The 22,957-nt window shown below is 38.7% G+C and overlaps 1 protein-coding gene across 2 annotated transcripts in view; it reads right to left on the bottom strand.

The window, feature by feature from the left end:
- Nucleotides 1–21,359, bottom strand: part of scube3 (signal peptide, CUB domain, EGF-like 3) — a 79,183-nt gene extending 57,824 nt beyond the window's left edge. For both annotated transcript variants that reach the window (XM_058410519.1, XM_058410520.1), the window contains exon 1: nucleotides 20,988–21,359. In XM_058410519.1, the coding sequence (XP_058266502.1) occupies nucleotides 20,988–21,093 (106 nt within the window). In that variant the 5' untranslated portion in view covers nucleotides 21,094–21,359. The remainder of the gene's footprint in view (nucleotides 1–20,987) is intronic.
- Nucleotides 21,360–22,957: the final 1,598 nt, after the last annotated feature.

Genomic DNA, 22,957 nt, shown 5'->3' with positions numbered 1-22,957 from the left:
TCACAGCCAGTCTGAAGACTTTCTACTTCCACGAATAAAGCATGACACCGTACACATGCAGAAGATGTTGCATTAGCAGAACACACCAGAGGAAATGGTCAGTTGTTAGTGACTTTAAAGACAGCGCGCGCTCTGATTTTCAGTCACGTGATCATGCCACATGATGAGCTCAAGCTCCAACTTCATCTTTAACCACAGCAAACCTTCATCATGGAGCCGGAGAAACATAAAGGAACATGTCCTTCAGCAACACAGACTTTTATTCACAAAATCATTAAATTCTCTCTCTCTCTCTCTCTCTCTCTCTCCACACCTTTTTCTCCTTTCATTCCTGTCCATTTTCCAATTCCATTTTATTCTTGCCCAATGCATTTTCCTTCCTTCCTTCCTTCCTTCCTTCCTTCCTTCCTTCCTTCCTTCCTTCCTCCTTCCCTCTCTTCCTTCCTTCTTTCCTTCCTTCCTCCTTCCCTCCCTCAATTTTTTCTCTCCTTCCCACAATTCCCCTCTTTCCTAAGTCTCTCTCTTTCTGTCTCTCTCTCCCTCTCTCCAGACCAATTTCTTTAGTCTTTCATTCTTCCCCATACTTTCTTTCTTTCTTTCTTTCTTTCTTTTTTAAGGTGTGGAAACACTGAACTCTTTCTGAGAGCTGAACTGGTGGTTCTACAGCACTGCAGTCGTTTAAATCACAGCTTTATCTTATGACCTCATTTGTATAAATTCCAGCCGAATTGCCGTCGTGTCTCTGAATTCAGAGTCAGATTGTGTTGTTTAAGCAAAATCACTGAAGCGAGCTACTAAATGAGCCAACGAGCTAAAAACATCACACCTAGAAGCTTCCTCGTCTCTCTGAGCAGCACAAGATGTTTCAAAGCTTTTCTTCTCACCAGCTACAACTCAGCTTTATTCAGTATTAATACTCATTACTGTGTGTGTGTGTGTGTGTTACTCTGTGAGGATTCTTTTAACAGCAAAAAAAAAAGATCAAGTATAATTCCGAACATATTTAAATAAGAAAGAAAGAAAGAAAGAAAGAAAGAAAGAGGAAAAGTGAGACAGACAGACAGATAGATGGACTAGAAAACAGATACACTGACAATATAACATACTAGCATAAGACATTGCACTACAAAATTCAAGTCTGTACACATTTATTTTTTTTAATGTACAGTTTTATAAAGCCATTTCTAAATTACTTGTCTAAATTACTAAGTATAATGCTGAAATCCTGATATTAAACTGACACTGATGACTAAACCAGGAAGGCCCTTCCCTTTCCATCGTTTTTATAAAGAATGTAAAGTCTGGACTGTCAGATCAGACATTCATCACACCGCACTCCTTCATGTGAGGTTCGGAAATGACTCGTTTCAGCTGGTAATTACGTGTTTCATAAAGACATTAGTGGAAAGGTGTAATTACGGTGAATCTCAGCACAATGTGAAGGCAATGCTACTGCCCCAGGAAACGCATCCGCCTACAAATCTGTTACTCAGCACGAAGCATTCACTTTTACTCAGTTATTGAGGAACCTGTCGGTCATGTAGTAAAAGGTGTCTGGCATCACTGAGCTTTTTAAAATGATTTCTGAAAACCAACACAAAAATAAAAATAGATCAATCCAGTCTATTCTAATAAAGCTGCATTTTTACTGTTTCTCTCAGCTCCATCTGCAGGTTCGTAAAAAAACAGGTCATAGTCGTGTTCTTGTGTGTGTGTGTGTGATTGTGTGTGTGTAGGTGCAGGCTGTTGATGTGGTGCCAGGGTGCTTTTCCTGCCCTCTGTATTGCCCCACTCAGGTATATTTAGGCGCCGACAACGTTAAAAAGGTGTACAGTTCAAACACAGGGCAGTGTTTATTCAGAGCGCAGAGACCCTCAGTGTTTACACACAGACACACACACACACACACACATCTTCTCCTTTAGCTCAGACACCAGAAATAGTGCACTTCAGAAAGAGAGAGAGAGAGAGAGAGAGGGTGTGAGTGAGAAACAGAGACAGAAGGACAAAAAGAGAGTGAGGGAGAGAAAGACAGCACAAGAAAGATAAAGTAAACAAAGAGAGAGAAACAGAGAGGGTGTGAAAGTGTGACAGACAGAAGAAGATAAAAGAGGGACAGAGTAAAAGTTAGAGAAAGACAGGCAGACAAAAAAAGACTGATAAAGACAGACAGAGAGAAGGAGACAGAGAGATAGAAAACCAAGTGGAGAGAAAGTACAGAGAGAGGAGACAGACAGACAGAGAGAACGCAACACTGAAAGATAGAGTGGGAAAGGTATACTGAGGATGAGAGAGAGAGAGAGTGTGTGTGTTTTCTCTGCAGGCAGCACTCGGAGGAAGCTCATATGCACTGACAGCTCATCACACTGGGTTATTAGGCGACATGCAGGCTGGCCGGCTGAAAATGTGCGTCGATGAAACACAGACGTCAACATGAGAGCAGAATTTAGCAAGCCCCCTCTTACCCCCTCACCCCCTGCCCCGTCCCACTTCCCCCTCCCCTCTCCTTCTCAGCGCTTTTCCTGTAGCTAATGAAGGAGTGCACTGTGTGTGGACGGAGAGGCTCGTAAAAGTAATACGGTCAGTTCACACACTCGCAGCTCTGGACTCTGGTTCCTGTCATCTAATAACCAGGAACTTACAGAAACCTACAGGAACTTACTGGAACTGTGCGCTCTCTGAGACGGAGATGATGAGGGGCATGATGCCATACAGCTCCTCAATTTCACAGATCATACACATCTGTACCAGCTCTCTGTTCTAGCGCTCCACACAGAACCTCAGGCAGCAGGACGAGCCACACAACCTTTAATGTTTCCTGATTGAACCCCTTTTCTCTCAATAGAGACAGATTTATTTATTTTTTATTTTTTAAAAACCAAAACCCAACGGCGTTTGAAGGAGCAACAAAACTGACACTCAAATCAAATCACTGTAAAAAAAAATTTCATGTATTTTTAAAAATGATACAAACATTTCAAACCTTTTAATTACTTACTTTTATATTTATTATTTTAATTCCTATTAAGACTGATAACAATATATAAAGTTTTTTTTTGTTGTTGTTGTTAGATGGAGACACTCAACTCCAAAGAGATGGACACAGAAAAAAAAGAAAAAGAAAAAATTAGTTTAAAAATGAGAACAGTAGACGAAATACAAAATTTAAAAAAAGAAGAAAATAAGAAAAAGGAGAAAAAACAGAGCGGAGAAAAATGTATGTACATTTTGCACATGTGCATCAACGAAAAAAATGAAAATTCAATTGGGAGGAAAATGTAAAAAAAATTCAGTAGGGTTGTGTGTGTCCTGTTTCTATCCATTTATTGTTGTGAATCATCTACAAAACTGTTCATACTGGTGTCATAGTAGCTAGATACGTGAAAAAACGCTCAGCATTTCATGTTTCTAAGAAACCACAAAAAAACAAACATGTTTATCCTGAAATCAGAAAAAGTTGACACTGGAGATTCCTTCCATCCGTGTTACATAAAAATCTCCTTACAGACAACTTGACCATGTCCACCACCATTTTTAATCAGATTACATGAACAGTACATGCCCCTGTAGATTAGCTGTTACTATGGAAATAATATCATTAGCATTGTTATTAATTATAATGGCTGGGATTTGCAGCTGTGTTACTACGGTTACAGAAAACGTATCAACAATTGAACTGTAGGAATAATTTGCATTCTTATTAGTCAGAGTCAGTTGGAAGCTGACGCCAGTGGTGTCGGTACTGAAGCGAGCTGGGAGCAGCTACGGAAAGAGCGCCGAAAGCAACCGGAGGACAGAATGCATTTGTAGAGCTTTTATAAGCCTTCTGATTGAGCTTAATGACACGATGGGAAAGCCACAGAGGCTCTGGAGGAAAGAGGCAGCGTGCTGTGAAAGCGAGAGAGGGTGTTGAAATGAAAGCGTTCTGCTAACAGATGAATCAGCAGACCATTCCGTCTGTGTGTGTGTGTGTGTGTGTGTGTGTGTGCGTGCGGAGAGATGGCAGAACATCAACACAAGGACCTCTCTCTTTTCACCACCTTATAAAAGTGCTCACAGCAGCAACACATCCAGATGAAGCTCTTGACCTCTGGTGCAGGAGAGAAAACATGGCCTGAGTGTCGGCTGTAGAAGGCAGAGGATGAAGACCAGTTTTACTTTTCACTACGCTGTCAACGTGTGTGACGTTCAGGGATTGTTTCTAATACAGGCTCGAGTGTAACAAGTGTAACACTAGGCCTGCGTTATGTCACTTTCCATCCTGATCGCTATTTTCCATTTTAAAAGAAGGCAATAAAGGGGTTTAATCATCCAGAAAAAAGACAAGGAAATAAGTCTTTCCACAATTAATAATAATAATAATAATAATAATAATAATAATAATAATAATAAACCAGCTACACTGTCTGATATCGTCACTGGTACTTAAATCTAAATATTTCACTGGTAATAAAATATAATGTGTAATAAACTTTATATTGTATGGCATTTGGTGAAGGGACGATGTCATGACGATGATGATGTTGTCAAATAGTCTTAACACTGATTAATCCTAAACGATATTATAATCAACAATTTTCTGTGTGTGATGCTGTTTTCTGACATCTGACAAGTAAATAAATCAAAATTACATTGAAAAACAATGTTTTTTTCTCATTTCTGATTAATTCTATTTTCTAATCACATTACTAGACTTGCTCTATTATTACAGTCTACGTGAACAGAAAAAAGCATGTCACTGTTTAGCGGAGAGGTTTTCTCAAGGGACTCATGGAGTCTCCAATGTCAGTGTCTTCTGGTTTCTCTGTAACATAACAAGCTGGGGTTTTTTTTTGTCTTTGATACTGAAAAGAGAGTATGCTTACCTAAACTAATCTGTTTTACAAACTTTCCACAACCTTAAAAGGTGACGAAAAAAAAAATGGGTAATGTTCTTTCGTTATTATAATAATAATACATAATGGTTAGCAAATGTCTGTGGAATATAAAAAGAGGAATAAAAGACTAGAGGAAATGCTTGAGGGTGGTGAAAGTCGTTTTTCCTCTAACAGCATGTTCCTAAGTGTTTTATTTCTTACTTAACATATAAGCAGATGTGATGGTTTAGGTTTGAAACGTGATTCTGATTTGTTAGCGACACAACAGAAACAATATTCGCCTGCTTAAATGTATCGAGAACCACAATTGGAAAAATTCAAAACTTTATTTATTGAATATCGATGAACCAATTCCTAATCGTATCAAAACATACCTCACATGACGAGTGCTGCTAAATCTCCAACTATTCAACATCAAGCTTAAAAAAACAAAACAAAACAAAACAGAAAGGCAGATGGTAAGAGCCTTGATGTGAAGTTTAATACAAGTTCAGGCAGAGGAAGGTCTTTAATGAAAAGTAGGATTCCTTTCGACAACCTCCAAGTGTATGAAGGCTGATATCCTCCACAAAATCACCAATTGTTGTCTGCGTTCCCGGAGGCATTTCCAGCAGACGACAGTTCTGGAAATATTGCCAAAGCCCTGACTTGAAAACACCCGTGTGTGAAAAAAAAAAAAAAAAAGCTTCAGAGGATTTAATGGGAAACGATGCGTCAGGTACAAGACATGAGACTGCTGCATTAGCTTGAAGAGCAGGACATGAATCATCTCATGTAAGGCTTTGAGTGGATTAGCAGAAGCGTTTTAAGCGAGGAAGCCCCACTCATCACGACTCGCAGCTGGAATGTTACCAGTATGCCATTGGAGGTGTTTCATACAACCAGGCCTGAGAGATGACAGGAAAATGTGCAAACACGTCTCTGTGTCTGTCGCCATAAGCTACCCTGAAATCCACAAACAATACAGCTTCAGAATAACAACCCTGACGACTTCTGAGCTACAAAGAACAGAGGAAACGCCCAGGTTTACTTTTCTAATTGAGTAATTGGTCGAGGCTTTGATCAAAGTTTAATCAAATGTTTCGGGTTTCAAAGCTGGAAGGTTTTATCGCTGAGGCATACAAACAGAAATTCAAAACATATTGGGACAAATTAAAAAAAGCCACAATTTTCTTATATATCGCTGCAAAAAAATGTACTTTTAAAATGTATTCATTGAATGAATTTTATGATAAATGTTACATAATATCATCACTGACAAAAGTAGTATCATTTGTACCATTAGAATTTTTAATAACCAACATATTTGTACCAATAATAACTAGTGGTTTGTATTGTTAGCATCTGTTGTACCATTAGTACCATAAGGGTTAATATTTCATATTTGTTCTATCAGTATTGTTTGGTCCAGTATGACTAGTTTCGCTAGATTGTAACATTAGTACTAGTTTGCACATTTAGTGTCCTTTGGACTGCTTGTACTATTAGTACTAGAAGGTAACATTAGTATCAGATTAAGGCAATAGTATCTTTGTATATTTTGTACATTTAGTATCGTTTTGTATCATAGTGCTAGCTAGTTTGTACCACTAGTTTGTTACATTACTATATTTTACCCTAGTTCTACTAGTTTCTTTGATTTAAATCTTTTGTTCCACTAGTTTGTACTGTAGTTAGTAGTTAAAAACGTTTTTTGTAATTAGTACTAGTTTGTAGAGTTAGAATCTTTTGGACTGCTAGTACTAGATTGTATCAATAGTATAAGTTTATTCCACCAGTATATTGTCTAAATTAGTATATATATATTTTTTTTACCATCGTTAAAAACTGGTTTATACCATTAGTATCTTTTATACTATTGGTCTGCTTCATACCATTAGTACTACTTTGTTACATCAGAATCATTTGCCCCAGTACTACTAGTTTAAAAGGTTTGAATCTTTTGCACCACTAGTATTAATCTGTACTACAAGTTTGTACATTAGTATTAAAAACATTTTGTGTACATTAAATATCTTTTGTACTAGTTGTACTAGTTTATACCATTAGTATAGTATTTTGTATATTAGTATATTTTCTATCATTAGTCACAACTAGTTTGTACTGTGTGGTTTCATACTGTTAGTACTACCTTGTTCCAGAAGAATATTTTTACCACTAATGCTTTTATTTACTATTAGTACTATTTTGTACAGTTAGTAATTTTTGTACTATTATTAACTGTTTACACTGTTAGTACTACTTGGTATCATTACTATTTGTACCTTTAATAAGTTTTGTACCATTAGTACTAGTTAAATTAGGTTGTACTGTTAGTACTAGTTGAATTAGTTAATGCTAGTTGAATTAGTTTGAACCATTAGTAAAAGTTGTACTAGTTGTATTAGTTTGAACCATTAGTAAAAGTTGTTCTAGTTGTATTAGTTTGAACCATTAGTAAAAGTTGTACTAGTTGTATTAGTTTGAACCATTAGTAAAAGTTGTACTAGTTGTATTAGTTTGAACCATTAGTAAAAGTTGTACTAGTTGTATTAGTTTGTACCATTAGCAAATGTTGTATAAGGTTGTACCATTAGTACTAGAAGACATCATTAGTAGCAGTTTATGCCAATAGTATATTTTGTACATTAACAGTAACTAATTTATACAATTAGTATCTTTTATGCTGTTGGGATGTTTGTATCATTAGTACTAGTACCTTTTGTATTAATTGTTTCCACAGTTAGTACTAGTTTTTATCGTTGTATCTCTCTCATTGTGTCTGCTTAGCATGAAAAAGCTGACTCGGCTGTATTTCATTAAACCTTTAACCTAAATGGCATCAATAAAGGCATAAATATGCGATCATCTGAAGTGAGATTTGTTGTAGCAAAGGAATGAAGGCAGCAGCTCTGTTTTCAACTATTTTCAAGTGTCGAGAAACTCGGTCATACACGAAAGTCAGGCGAATGTTTCAGTAGAATTTTGATGCTGACTTTTCTGACACACTCGGGGGACTTGAGGCTAATGGTGTCTCTCTCTGTCTCTCTCTCTCCCTCTCTCTCTCTTTCTCCTTCCACAGGTGCCAATTAGCCTCCCGCTCTGCTGCTTTCTGCTAGTTACTAAAGCGACTTTAAGAGGGGCCAACATGCCAATTACGGCAAGAGTGTTAGCCTGATATTTTTAGGCGTTTCCTGTAGGACCAAACCATAAAATGACTGGGTCTGTGTGATCAAGGCAGCTAGCTGTACAGAAGCAGGGTTCAAATGCCACACACTGCACTATATTCTATGCTAAAAATTAGCATTTCAGAAATAGCTGGCTCTATTCCGGATGTTTTATAGCAAACACGTCGATTCAGTAGTCTGACATGAAAGATGTGATGTATAACGGTGGCTACAGAAACCACACGGTTACAAAAGAGACCTTTATAGGCTGTATTGGCTTTAGAGGAGTTCCTCACCACTAAACACTAACACTGCTAATAGTGAATGAACAAGAGGTCAGCTAGCGTTACATAAACGCCAATAAATTCCCTGCTAGCCTTCAGAGTGCAATGAAGGGGATGGGAAGGAAAAATACAGGCGTGCAATTCAGGACATATCTGGGGTCATGGTGTTCACAGCTCGTAGTCATTTCAGACTGTGGTGTGACATCAGGTCTATCACAAAAAGGTTAGTGGGTCAGGTTAAGATTCGCAGGGCACCTCTGCTTTTCACATCATGCTTCTAAATGTCATCGCCATCGTGCCATCTCTGTGCGCTTAGCGTCACGAAATGCCGTTTACTTCCCCTGCAGCTGAATTCTCAGAGTGTTCTCTGATCTTTACTAAGCAGATTAAAGCATTTCCTTTCATTCATGTACTACAGCGCCTCGGAATGTAAACACTCGCAGTCTGTAAACACACACATTAAACCATGTAGCAAACACATCCATCCTAAACGGCCTGCAAAGTCACGTGACGGTCTCTCCAACACATAAAGCTGGGCCATCTAAGCCTTATGTTAAAGAAGTCAGAAAAATAATCACTTTTTAAAAAAAAAAAATCCAATCCAATACTTGCAGAAAAGTCACATGAACTGAAATTTACACACAATTTCCATGCAAATGTTTTTTTTTTTACCTATTTTCACCTGTATGTTTTCATATGATTCATTCATTTTAATGTGCTTTTTCTCGTGACTCATGTGCTCAGAAATTTCACAAATCTTTCCATGATTCATTTACTTTCATGTGATTCTTTTCCACATGATTCATTTATCTCTGAAGCACTCATCTCTGATTAACATGATTCATTTTTTTAGATTCATTTCCACATAATTGATTTAACTCCACATTAATGGTTATTAATGATTCGTTTATTTTCGAATGATTCCTTTTCACATGATTTTTTCCCATGTGATTCCTTTTTCATGTTTCTTTTTAAACCTGACTTTACCCACTCGATTCTTTGTTTTCCACATGCGAGTTTTCTATATTTTTTTCAAATTTCTCAAACAATTTATTTTTCAATTTCAAGGCTGACACGGTTGTACTCTAATATCATGTTTCCAATCATTGAGTAAACTTTTTAAAAAATTGTGATTAGCATGCTAATCAGACCATGATCTTGCCCTCAGGTAAGCAGCACACATTTGGGTTCTATCTGATTGGATCTGGTGAATTTTTTCTCTCTATATAGGAAAAGTAAAGCCATCAGAAGGCCCATCACACATCTGCCCATCACACACAGGAAGAGTTAATATGAAAAGAGCTAGTCAGATGCGGAGCCTGGAAACCAAGAGTGATGCTCATGACCTTGATATGTGTTCAACCAACGAGAAGCTCTCAGCACTCGTTTGCCTGTAGAGAACTCTATTTGGAGCGATTTATTTTTTCGCTGCAAACCAGAAGACGAGCTTTACCAGCATCTTTCAGAGGGTCTAATGAGAAACAGGCTGAGGATGAGGTGAACAATGAACTCCTCACATGCGGATGTTGATAAAGTGACCGAAAACCTTCACGAACGTTTACTTGGTTGACAAATCAGGCTGTCCATGCATGCGCGTGTGTGTGTTTTTGTGTATATCTGGAATCCTTTCAAGGATTTGTTTGTGAAGCTGCCCTGAAAGAAGAAAACTCAAATACTTTTAACCCAAATTAGTCCAGGAATGCTGTTGAAGGCACCACAACAGACAAAGATGAGAACGTTAATAAAGCCTGTCCCTCAGGCAGGTACTGCACATCCTCAAAGTGAATCTCAGTGTTCAGCCCAGATTTCTAATTCCACAGGCTTGAAATGACCAGATAACCTGTTCCACGTTTACTAAGCACTGTTTTTATTAGCCAGTTTTAAATCTGCCCTATAAACTATGGCATCTTTTTTATATACCAGTCTAGACAAAACATTAGCTTGTGAGCTGGACACAAACTAGCTGACATTATTATAACATTTATTATTAATTACCTGATAAAGCAATATTTACCACACTAGGACTCAGCTTCCAATCAGTAGCTCAGAATCTAAATCTCTGGCATTCCCTAGTCTTCTTTTATGTTACCATGGGAACCTGGTTCAGAAATAACCCTTGATTCAGATGCCAAATAATCCTCACTGGGGTTTGAGGGTTAAATTATTATTTACGTATAAAAGAAAAAGAAAAAAAAGCAATTAAAATGTATCTACTGGCTGGGCAGCACAGTGGCTTAGTGGTTAGCACTGTTGCCTCAAAGCAAGAAGGTCCTGGGTTCAAATCGGGTTCGAACAGGCAGGGGCCTTTCTGTGGAGGTTGCATGTTCTCACCGTGCCTGTGTGGGTTTATTCTGGGTTCTCTGATTTCCTCCCACAGTCATGTACATTAAGTTGATTGGTAATTCTAAATTGCCTGTAAGTGTGTGTGGTTGGCTGTCTGTATATGGACTGGTGACCTGTACCCCTTCCTTTTGCCCAATGTGTGCTGGGATAGGCTCCAGTAGATCCCTGTGACCCTAATTAGGAATAAAGTGGGTATAGAAAATAAATGGATGTATTTAATGTTCATGAAACATGCTAGCTCCAGTTGTCACTTAGCAACGATAAACATTCAGTTCTCCTTTTCTCTCTTTATGTTAATAAACGACGCGTACACTCATCTTTCCTGACCAATGGACACTGGACATTCCTTCCATAAAACACAGAAGACTTCACAGTATCAACAGCTGCACATTATTGCTAATCTGAAGATACAGAGCTTTGCTGTACAAGCCCCTGTTGTTATAGTAACAGTAAGGTATTAGAACCTGGCTATTAGAACCTAGGTATTAGAACAAGCTCAGAGCGTATAGTTTAACCTGGGTTCAAGCTGCAGGTCTCTGAGCATGTAACAGAGAGCAATTTTGTCTGGCAGTGTTTAGACTGTGATTGTAAGACGAGTCAGGTTATCAGTACATCCTCACAGCTTGCAGGAGAGACTGTGTTTTCCTTGTGCTCCATACAACAGCTCTAAATATCGCCCCATGAGCTGCAGTGATAGATGCAGGTGCTGAGACGTACGAAAAAAAAAACCTTTTCCAGCTTTTAGCACTGCTTCCATCATGTAAAAGTTCAGCAAACTGGTAAGCAGAAATCCTTTATTAGCATAATTAGATCGAAAAACAGAAGCTACTATTAAAATAAAAATTGCTGTTTGATCCACAGCAATGATTCTGATTGGATAAAATATTGATTTATTTTCTCAAAGATTTACATTAATGCGCTAATATGTTATCTTAATTCATACAGTAGCTATACTAGCGGCTAACACAGACATTTCGTTTAACCTTAATTCGTTTTTTTTTTTTAAATGTCAACAAGAAGATGTTTTCTGTAAGTAGAGGTTTATTTATTTATTTATTTATTTTTTGGAAGGAGTCTCCAGTCTGAGTAACAGACAAGAAATATTTAACTTGAAGCATCAGAGAAGCTGGTGAGGGAAAGATTGCTTACAGCTGATATAAGATAAATGTTAACAGGTTTCTGTAATAAGAAATGTAACTAAAAACGGAATAAGAAAGCACAATGTGTTACTGTTTAATTAATGAAATTTTTTTATCTGCTCTAGAAGAGGAATTAAAGACTGTGATGTTATAAGTACGGCTTCTTTACATCATCCTGTCATTGATTATTTTCCCACAACAGGACATCCTGAAGTGATTTATTTCTTATGTAATAACAGCGATAAAATCTTGTTTAGGAAGAAACAATAAGAGTTCTCTGAAAGCAGCAGAAAGATGAAGACCGAATGAAATGTTCTGGTACATTAATGTAACATTTTGTTTTCTCAGAACAGATAATTGAACACCCATGAAAACTCCACAAATATCTGAGCACAGTGTTTATTTTTAGGGCGAATGTTTATGGATACAGTTTCGGGGTCGTGGAGAAAACTGGACATGGAACACAGTAAAAGAGCGAAATAAGAGGCTCATCTAGCAGACCTTGACGAGGTTCTGAAAATAGCAGGCTGTCGGACACACTCTGGATTTTACAGCCACACGCGAACGTCCGTGGCCACATGAGGAATGAAGGAATGAAGGGAAACTGAAACACGTACGAGTTTCTCCTGCACTGGATCACAACACAGCAGCCAAGCTGTAACTTGTTCGGAAAAAGTTTTTTTTTGTCCACAGTAACAGTTGTACACAAAAGAGGAGCTGTCACTTTTTTTTCCAAGCAGAGACTGCACAGAACAAAATAAAAATAAATAAAAATAAATAATAATTAATTAAAATAAGTAATCTTTTTAAAATACGTAAATTTTGTTTTGTATTAGAACTCCTGGTTCTACGTCACATCACGTATCCCACATTACAAAGCGTGTGTTAGTTATACAGTGTTAGTTATATTGTGTGACTTTCTCAGAAAGAAAGCTTCATCAACAAAAAAGTGCCTCCTAGTGTCAAACAGATAAAGTGCATACGAAGATGAGAATAAGTTCATCAGAATCCTAAAAACCTAACCTGTAGCCAAACGTGCATCTAAAGCACAGCTTTAACACAAGCTCTGATTAGCTTCAGCGCTCGTTACTGTGTGTCTAATTATTCTGAAAAAAAAACAGATAACGAGCTTCTATAACATGGAGTGTCTTTTATACGTTCAGAAAAACATCTTAAGACTCAATACGTTCCCTCTTATTTTCAAAAATGAACTTGAAAAATGAAGAGTCAAATCCAAACAACAACAATTCCTCAGATTCCTCGATCCTACAGCATGTACGGTCTGCCGTTTTTACATTTCCCCTCTGACACTTGTGATTACACACTGTATACACAACTGATCATTAAACAAAACACAGAAAGAAAGAAAATAGTAGCAGAGACTGCAGCTAGCATGTTTGTAGTTAGAACAGTTAGCTTGTTTTGCGAATTTGCTAACAGCTAATAGGAAGCATTGCATGTGACGTAAATCTAAAACTATTTTCACTCAGATCTTTGTCTTCATCTCAGTTAAAAAATGAAGCTCTAAAGCACGGATTGCATAGCTATCTAGTGGTGCCTCTGGTGAGTGTTACATTTTAGCTTTTAGCTGTTAGCTTGCACTGCTAGACTACAAAGCTAATACAAATAATTTAAAGAAAACAAACTGATTATTAACCAGTCATTAACCTTTGCTAGATGAGGTTCTTTATCCACAGACACACAGTCAGTGTCACTGAGGCATAATAATTATTATTACTTGATGTTGGATTCAGTGTTAAAGGCGGACAAAGTGTGAGTGTGAAAGACATTATAGGAAAAATGTGACTGAAGCTCCCTCTATACGGCTGCTGGAATGCTTTTGTCTGATTCAAGACATTTTTAAGTTCGAGTTTCATCTCTTTAGCTGAACCCAGTGGTGCTGGACACTTTACCACACGGTCAGCCATAAAGTTTATAGCAACCACCGCAAAAATGCTCACCAGAGAGAGAATGTGAGAGAGAGAGAAGTTAAAGTGCTCTCTTCCTCCCTCCATCTTCCTCTCTCCTCCTCCCTTCTTTCCCATGCCTCTCTCTTCCTCTATTTCTCTCTCCCTCCCTCCAGCTGCGATCTCTCCATCCCTCCCTTTCTCTCTCTCTCTCTCTCTCTCTCTCTCTCTCTCTCTCTCCCTCCTTCTTTCTCTCTCTCCAGTGTCTGTCACCTGCATGCTGCTCTTCTAATCAAGAATAAAATTTAATTTAGAACAGTGGACCTAAAATTCCAATGTACAACTATTGTTTTTGTTAATTTTCACAAACTTTTTCAAAAAAAGAAATCTAGCAGCTACAATTATACATGATAGTCTCCATGCACTAAGTAAGTAAGAAGGAGCCTTTATTATCACCACGTATACATTTACAGCATAGTGTAATTCTTTTCTTCACATATCCCAGCTGAGGAGGTTGGGGGTCAGAGCACAGGGGCAGCTATCATACAGCACCCCTGGAACAAAGAAGGTTAAGGGTTTTGCTCAATTGTCCAACAGTAGAGCTTGGCAGTGCTGAGGCTTGAATCAAAGAAGAGCCTTAACCACTTGAGCCACCAGTGCTAGACCAGTGCTAGACTTAGGATATTTGTACTTCTTAGTAATGCTAATTAAAGTTTACAGGTCCTACTTGATTGGTCCTAACATGAAGATGCTTGAAGCAGGTGGACTCTGGACAATCAGAGCAACTGAAGTTGTTCCCCAATCAAAAATAATGATGATGATGATGATGATGATTATTATTATTATTATTATTATTATTATTATTATTGAACCTGAGATGACATACACTACTCTCAGAGATGTAACCCTTACCCTGTTATTAATATCTAACAAAAACGCAGTAAATACAGGAAGTACGTGGGGGTTGATATAATGGAGGAGCAGCTCCTGCAGCTGCAGCTGAGCTTCACAGTGAAGGACAAGCATCGAGTTCAAAGTCCTACCACAACCCAGAGGACAAGGAAATAAAGCTGGTTGCAATTGCCGTTAGCCTTGAACCAGTGGAGTGTTTATTTTACCATCACCGTCTCCTAGTAATGCACATGTTTTTGTGTGAGTGTAGTTTAGCAGCACGTCGGATTTTGGAGAATCTCCAGACGTGATGTCCGATCCCTTCTCACAATATCAGAACAAGCGTGTCACGTCCAATCTGCTTCGAAAAGCTCGCAAAATGGGACATGAAGCATGATTTTTGAAATATTGTTACATCAGCCGAATTAAAAACCTCTGTGTCATTTAGATTTTATTATCTACTTTTGAGTTCCGGTTTGATGCAATGAAATAAATTTAATCCCAACCACAATAAGTGAAAACAAAAACATTCCAATCTGAAATAAATTGTGCTGTGGCGTCTGTGAAATCAGTCATAAAGAGAACTACAAAAATGTTGAGTATCCAGGGTTTAAGATGAAGTCATTTTTTTTTATAAAGTAATTTTCGCCAAAGCCTGATGGGTTTTTGGTCCCTGCCTCAAAAGCAGAACTGTAATAAAAGCAGCACGTTGCTGCAGACATTCACAAGAAGCTGCAGCGCGAGATCTTTGCCGTGTACAAGGCCATTGCTCACGCCGACAAAAGAACAGGGCAACTTCATGGAGTGAAAGGCAAGACAAAGCAAACAAACCCCCAGGCAGAATAAAGAGGGAGTGAAGTTGTATTGGTCGTCCCCTCCCCTCTCCGTGGGAGTCTGCAGTACCAGTTTGGCCTTTTTCTGTGCTCTCTGGCACGCCTGAATCGGGCCACTGGGTTCGCTTCCCACACAGAAAGCATCCTGTTGAGGCTCGGCTGCGTCTCGCTGTGTGTCTGTGCGTCTGTCTCTGTCTTCTAGAGCTTCTAGATCTTTCTGTGAAGGTCTAGTGCTCTGCTCAGCCTGGGAGACGGAGAGCAGGGGTTACACCGACACACACTGGTGTCTTACAGCGTGACACATTGGTACCACAGGTTGCTGTGGTGCTGTATGTGTGTCTTTCCCTGTCTGTCTCTGTCTCAGACACACACACACACACACACACACTAATCAACTCACTGCTTCCTTGCTCAGTCAGTTCCGCTGTATCGTCTAATCCTCTCTCTCTCCAGCCTTCTCTCCGCTAGAGAACTATTTTCTAAACATCTTTTTTTCCACGTTATCAGTGTAGTTCCGCACACTTGAGTAATCAGGAAGCACAGAGAACCTGGTCACAGCTGGACCACAGAAAAACATTCCCGGTCGAATGGATTTAAACGGAATTATTTCCTGGTGGAAAAAAATAGGCATGTTAATGAGTCCTGAAATGATCAATCAAACACTTTAGAACAATTAACCGCAAGTCAGAACAAGCTGCAAGTGGAAAACAATCAACCACAAGAGAGAAATACCAACCCTTATGATTTTCTATGTTTTAAAGAAGTCATTTTTACCTATTTATAGTTTAATACGTTACAGAAGCTATAAATTCACCAGCCTCTTTTTTATTTTAGCAGCCACATTCTGACTTTCTTCTTTCACTGTTAAAAACACGTCGTTAAACAGCAGCCCTGACACTTCACCGTCTCAATGACTGAACATTTGACTTAACAATTTGTTTATTTTTAGACTTCACTTACATGGCGCATCCTCCATCAAACCTCTGATCCTGTGGAAGCCATTACTATAGAAATAATAGAAAAGTGATTTTCTGTGCTACTGTCTGAGAAAATTAATCAGCTCCTTCTGTTCAAGTTTGTACATCTGTAGAAATCAATAATCAATCACTTTCACCGAAAATAAAAAGAGTAACGATGGTGGCATTCAATGGAGCTAGGTAGTTTCTTCATCCAAGTCTTCTTGATGTTTTTCTGGCCCTGAACATTGCTTTGCCAATTTTTGTTTATAAGTCAGAATGTTTTGGCAGAAGTAGCGGAGTCGACTGGGGGGAACAGAGGGAGTGTTCTGAGTTCAATACATCTTCACTTCATCTCCCAGATAGTAAGGAGCTCTAAAAATTGCTTATTGCTCCTTTAATATATTCACAATGTGCTATTTTACAATATAGACAATACAATTAGCTCTTGATCTCCTCCTTCTGTTAAAACCATGTTATGAGACTTCAGAGGACAATCAACAACCAAGAGGATCGTTTATTAGCCTCTACACACACATTTTTTAAATGACTCACCTCAAATCACACACACACACACACACACACTAAACAGCTAAACAGGTGCAGTCCTGTGTGATTCACCAAACACAGAACGCGTCGAACATCGGCGCTCGGCATCAAACTCCGCGCAGTGGATGTTGTGGAAAACGAACAAGAGGAAAAGTGGTTCAAATTGCAAAATGTAAATATTGAGTTTTCCCACAATGGGAAGTAGACCACCCAAGATGCAAACAACCCCCCTACACACACGCGCACACACACACACACACACCGTCCCTGTCAGCAGCTCAGGGGACAGCTTTTTTTGTATGTCTGAGTGTGAATCTTCACCATGTACCACACACACACACACACACCGTCCCTGTCAGCAGCTCAGGGGACAGCTTTTTTTGTGTGTCTGAGTGTGAATCTTCACCATGTACCACACACACACACACACACACACACATAATTTCAATATTCATTAAAACATTTTAAGAATATCATTATACAGTAAAACATGGTATAAATTAAGTATTTTCATTTTCCTTTTTAAATATACAGTAAATATTTATGATAGAAAAAAAAATCATCTGATTGGACAGACACTGATTGGACAAAGTTGATCAGACAGAGCTGTTTGGACTCATATTGATTGGACTCACACAGATATGACACTTATTGGATAAACTGATTGGACAGAGTTGATCAGACAGAGCTAGCTGGACAGAGCTAATTGGACAGACTCTGATTGGACGGAACTAATCAGTCAGAGCTGATTGGACAGAGTTGACTGCACAGTGCTGTTGAAATGTATATTTTTACAGTATTCTACTTTCTGTCTTTTCAGTGTTAAATAAAAGAGTTTCATGAAATAAAGGTCTCCTTAAATGCAACACTACATTTATATTTTGTGACATGAGTTGTGGGTAGAAATGTCTTTGATAAAGTATCGCAATTTGATTTTTGACTTTTCCACAGATGTTATTATTATTAATACAAAAACAAGCTGCAGGGTGAAAGATGGTCCAGTTACTTCAGCTTGCTTAAAACCCTTCCACACACACTGGCAGCAAGAGAACCAAAATTCAGGCTGTTTGGGGAAAATATAAGTTTTAATTCACCAGTGATATTCAACAAAAATCATCTCTCTACAATAATTCTTTCATATATCTGTAAAAGATTTCTACACAAAATCTTTTAAAATATATTATTTTATGTCAAAATAAGAGATATAAATTTGCCAATATTCATTACTAAGAAATTTAATTTTATGCAAAGATTTTGCTCGTTAACATTAAACAGTTTGAACCTGAATGTTTTTTTTTTAAAGGTTTTTTATTATTATTTCAGATTTTTATTATCAGATTATACTCAGAGGATTCTGACAGTTGGTTTACTCGGATGGACAATCCAAGTACACCAAAAAAAGTCAACTTAAAATTTCATCTGGATTTTTTTAAACAGCTGAGCAGACAAGACAATGAATAGTGGTTCACAATGAATTAATAAGTGCTCAAAGCACTTTTTAGAAATGTTTGTAGAAATACGCGGAGCTGCCAACTCCGAGAGGAACCGAGTGAAGGGGGGAGGGGAGAAAAAAAGTGAGCAATAAACAGAAAAAAAAACTCAAAAACTAAATAAAAAACAAGCCTTTCACACATTTGTCTAATGTCTCATAGAAACAGTAAAACATTTCCACACAAACACTTTTTTTTTTTTTTACTGTTGATGAAACTTTTATTGCCACTTTCTTTCAGACTTTTAATCACTTTCTAATTTTCACCCTATCTTTCTCCTGATTTTTTCCTGTGACATCCCTACTAAATATAATTAACTGACATTTACTACATATATGTGATATGTTAACTAAGTTAAATTAATTTTATTTCACAATAATGAATGTTAAAACATTACTGTTCAGAAATTCTAGAGCACAGAAAGTTGAGACCAGACGAGATGAGACGAGACGAGGGAACTGGCCAAAACATTATTAATGTGAGATGGAGGAAAGGGGGCCCCTTTCATGGGGTTGACTTGACATCAGAGAGTTCAAAACACCTATCAGCTGTCAATCATACACTAAAGTGGATCTGCTGTTTTATTAGCGGTAAAAAAAAAACAGAAGTGAGGTGTTTTTGAGTGATGTTATAATTAGGAGGAACAGTCACCATGTGCATATGTGCATAAATAATAAAATAATTCACCCTTTACTGAGAAATACTCTTAAAATTTAAAACAGAACTCTATTCTGTAGCAAACAGCCTTTCAGATTCATATTTATGTCCATTGTAGAAGCAACAAGGAAAATGTGATCATCATTCAGCCTTATTGAGATGAGACGCATACACATTTATAATTAGAAACACAGCAAAATAAAGTGGCTTATAGTTAAGAAATGAAAGTGTACAGCACCGGTGCAACAGTGTACAAAGCTGCTCTACACAGTCTTCAAGAAACAGAGAGAGAAAGAGAGAGAGAGAAACAGAGAGAGACAGAGTGTGTGAAAGAGAGAGCGAGAGTGAGAGAGAGGGAGAGAGAGAGAGAGAGAGAGAGAGAGAGAGAGAGAGAGAAAGAGAAACAGAGAGAGACAGAGTGTGTGAAAGAGAGAGAGAGAGAGAGAGAGAGAAACAGAGAGAGACAGAGTGTGTGAAAGAGAGAGCGAGAGTGAGAGAGAGAGAGAGAGAAAGAGAAACAGAGAGAGACAGAGTGTGTGAAAGAGAGAGAGAGAGAGAGAGAGAGAGAGAGAGAGAGAGAGAAACAGAGAGAGACAGAGAGTCAGAGTATGTGAAAGAGAGAGAGAGAGAAAGAAACAGGGAGAGACAGAGAGACAGAGTGTGTGAAAGAGAGAGAGAGAGAGAGAGAAACAGAGAGAGACAGAGTGTGTGAAATAGAGAGTGTGAGAGAGAGAGAAACAGAGAGAGACAGTGTATGTGTGTGTGTGTGTGTGTGTGAGAGAGAGAGAGAGAGAGAGAGAGAGAGAGAGAGAGAGAGAAACAGAGAGAGACAGAGAGACAGAGTGTGTGAAAGAGAGAGAGAGAGAGAGAGAGAGAGAGAGAAACAGAGAGAGACAGAGTGTGTGAAATAGAGAGTGTGAGAGAGAGAGAAACAGAGAGAGACAGTGTATGTGTGTGTGTGTGTGTGTGTGTGTGAGAGAGAGAGAGAGAGAGAGAGAGAGAGAGAGAGAGAGAGAGAGAGAGATGGGAATAGAGATAGTTTCACAAAAGACTGATTACAAGCCCAATATCTCTCCAACATGAACTGTTGGATATCCTCAGTCCATTATTCCATCACCTAAGGGTCAGCTCTTCTTATTATAACTTAAATACATTTTTTATGACTTTTACTTATAAACCAGAATATGAGGTGAGAAATACAGGAAGCTTTAAATAAATAAATAAATAAATAAATAAATAAATAAATAAATAAATAAATAAATGAATGAATGCAATTTGCAAGTCCATCCTGTAAAACTGATTACAATGTACTCTGTGTCACCATCTAACTCCACAAACCCATCCAGATTTAATCATTCAAGCAGATGCTTAAAAGAATAGCCTTCCAGAAAAGATCACAGGAATGAAATCGAGAAAGCTGTCAGAGAAGTCTAAACACACTGAAACTCTGCATTACGAGCTTTTCACTTATGCCCGCTGTAATTGCGCCTGGGGAAAGACAGGGATTTTTTTCGAAAATGCTGATTGGATTGCATAATGCATAAAATCCCTCCTGTGATTAAGGGGGACTGCAACGAGCCGTGCGAGACATTTCACTAATCGCTGCTTTAAATAGTTTTCTAAAAGTGAAAAGAGGACATGCATTTGGAAATGCATTGAGCCTCTCAGATGTTCAGAGCACCTTCTGATTTTATTACTACGCGGGACTGACCTGCGCATGTGAACTCACACTGGAAAAAGATTTTTTTTTTTTTTAACGCGCACCGCAAATCCATCTTTTCATGCAGCCTGTAAGGTGTACCGAGCGCGTGCCAGTCGTTACAGTCGTTAATTCATGCTCAGACACTAAAACGCGGACGCACTGAAGAGAGGATGAGAGGGAGAGAGGGAGAAAAGAGAGAGAAAAAACTTTCACCATGTGCAGGTCGGCTGAGGGATGCGGCGGCCGGCTGCGGGACAAAGGCAAGCAGGGTGCAGGCCACCAATCCGGCGCAGGCGCGCGCTAACGCCTGGAGATACATCTCAGCGCGCGTGGAGAATAAGGAGACCGGAGAAGAGCAAGAGGAAGAAGCACCAGACTTTTATCCTGGGTCTGAGTTTGGAGTTCAAGCTCAGGAAGGCTCGTGCAAGCGTGGCCGTTATTCCCTGCGCGTGGATCCTCTCCGTTATATCGTCCGGCTCGCAAAAGAGGAGCGACCACCGCGTTCAGCGCGAGCACAGGAGCGCGCGTCACTGCTCATGTTCGTCTCCGAGCAGTTTGTATGGAAGAGAGGGAGCCCAGAGAGAGAGAGAGAGAGAGAGAGAGAGAGAAGGAAGGGGGAGGAGAGATCATGCATTGATCCCGTCTCTCTCTCTCTCACACACACACACACACTCTCTCCCCCCTGTTTTTTCCCGGGAGGAATTCACAATCGCCCAAAGTGGGGGTTGCCATGGACACGGCTTCCGTGGGCGCGAGAGGTCAGACTCTCCGAGACCGTGCGCGATCAATGGACCTGACTCTGGAAGACTAAAAGGGCCAAAAACATCCCTAAATTCTCACGTGCAAAAAAGTTTAAAGGTGCAGTGGTTCTGAAGGTGGAGCTTTGTGGACATGGTGTTAGAGACCTAATCTTAAATAATTTTTTTTTTTTTTAAAAACCTCACCTAATGCACATTTAAAGGGTTAGGATTAGGGTAAGGAGCAGAGGTGAGTGGTGCACCTTTGTACTTCTTAATGAGTGATTAAACAGAATCCAACTGCATCACTGTTGCTTATTTGAATGTTTATGAAATTCTCAATGAAGTTTTTTGTCTCTATTCCAAAGAGACATACTACAACGTCCATGTTGTGCATAATTCCACACTAAAGCATATTAACAAGGCTAAGGTAACCTGCGATTGATCTGCATCATTTCCCAGAACCAGGCTCAGAATGGAACCTCATCCTTATTTGGGTGACACTGGACAGTAAATATTGTAAATGTAAATAATGTCCTTTCTTCAAACGTTTGTAGTCACATGGTTCCTTGGCTAGTTAAATTATGAAAAGAAATTTACTTAGCTTAGGGATTCATGGGTAAGTGACCAAGATCTGTGTAACTGATAAAAACTATTTACTTTGACAAGTTTGACTAGCTTGAAATGACAAGGTAACTAAATACAGAATTAATTACTGGTTTGTGAAACCCCAAAAATGTTTTGCTCTGTTTATGGACTGGTTGGCCTTCCACATTAGAGCCCACTTTACAAATCCAGAGGCTTTTGTTTTTGTTTCAGTTGCCTCACCTTACAACCCAAGTGTCTCCCCAAAACCTTTTAGATTAGATTCATGTACATTTTATAAATACACACTTATTTTTACCTTTTATTTTTTATCCCTCACACACAGGGGAGATTCTGCCCTCTCTGTGAGGCAAACTTTGGAGTTCAGGCTGGAGATCAAACTTACATCTCAGGTAGAGCTCCTAATGCAGTAAGACATTAATTTACACACTTTTAGTAAGCACTTTATCCAGGCTGTAATACACCATGTACACACTCGCTCACAATTGGCGCAGGCAATTTTATGTAGCCGGTTGCTATTCCTTAAAATTTATCACCTCAGACTTTATCATGTCTTGGTGATTAGTCTATTTTTTCTACCATGTACAGTGTGCTGCAGTTGCATCCATTTGGGCATTTTATTAGGTAAAACTTGCCTTGTAGGTTTGTATAGGTGTTCAGTTACTGAAGCTGAACCTGAAAGTTATTAAGGTTTTTATGTTTTCCTGCCTGCCTGTTAGCCAGATGCAGTTTTGGAAGTGAAGCTAAAAATGTGCACTAATAGAGAGAGAAAATGATACCCATACTTGATCTTGAATTTTGAAATGTTTAATCATACACCATTAAGTGTGAGATTTAGTT

This window comes from Hemibagrus wyckioides, linkage group LG15, assembly GCF_019097595.1.
Source record: "Hemibagrus wyckioides isolate EC202008001 linkage group LG15, SWU_Hwy_1.0, whole genome shotgun sequence".
NCBI classification, from domain to species: domain Eukaryota; kingdom Metazoa; phylum Chordata; class Actinopteri; order Siluriformes; family Bagridae; genus Hemibagrus; species Hemibagrus wyckioides.
The sequence above is the reverse complement of the archived record's forward strand: the minus strand, read 5'-3'. Positions and strand labels throughout refer to the sequence as shown.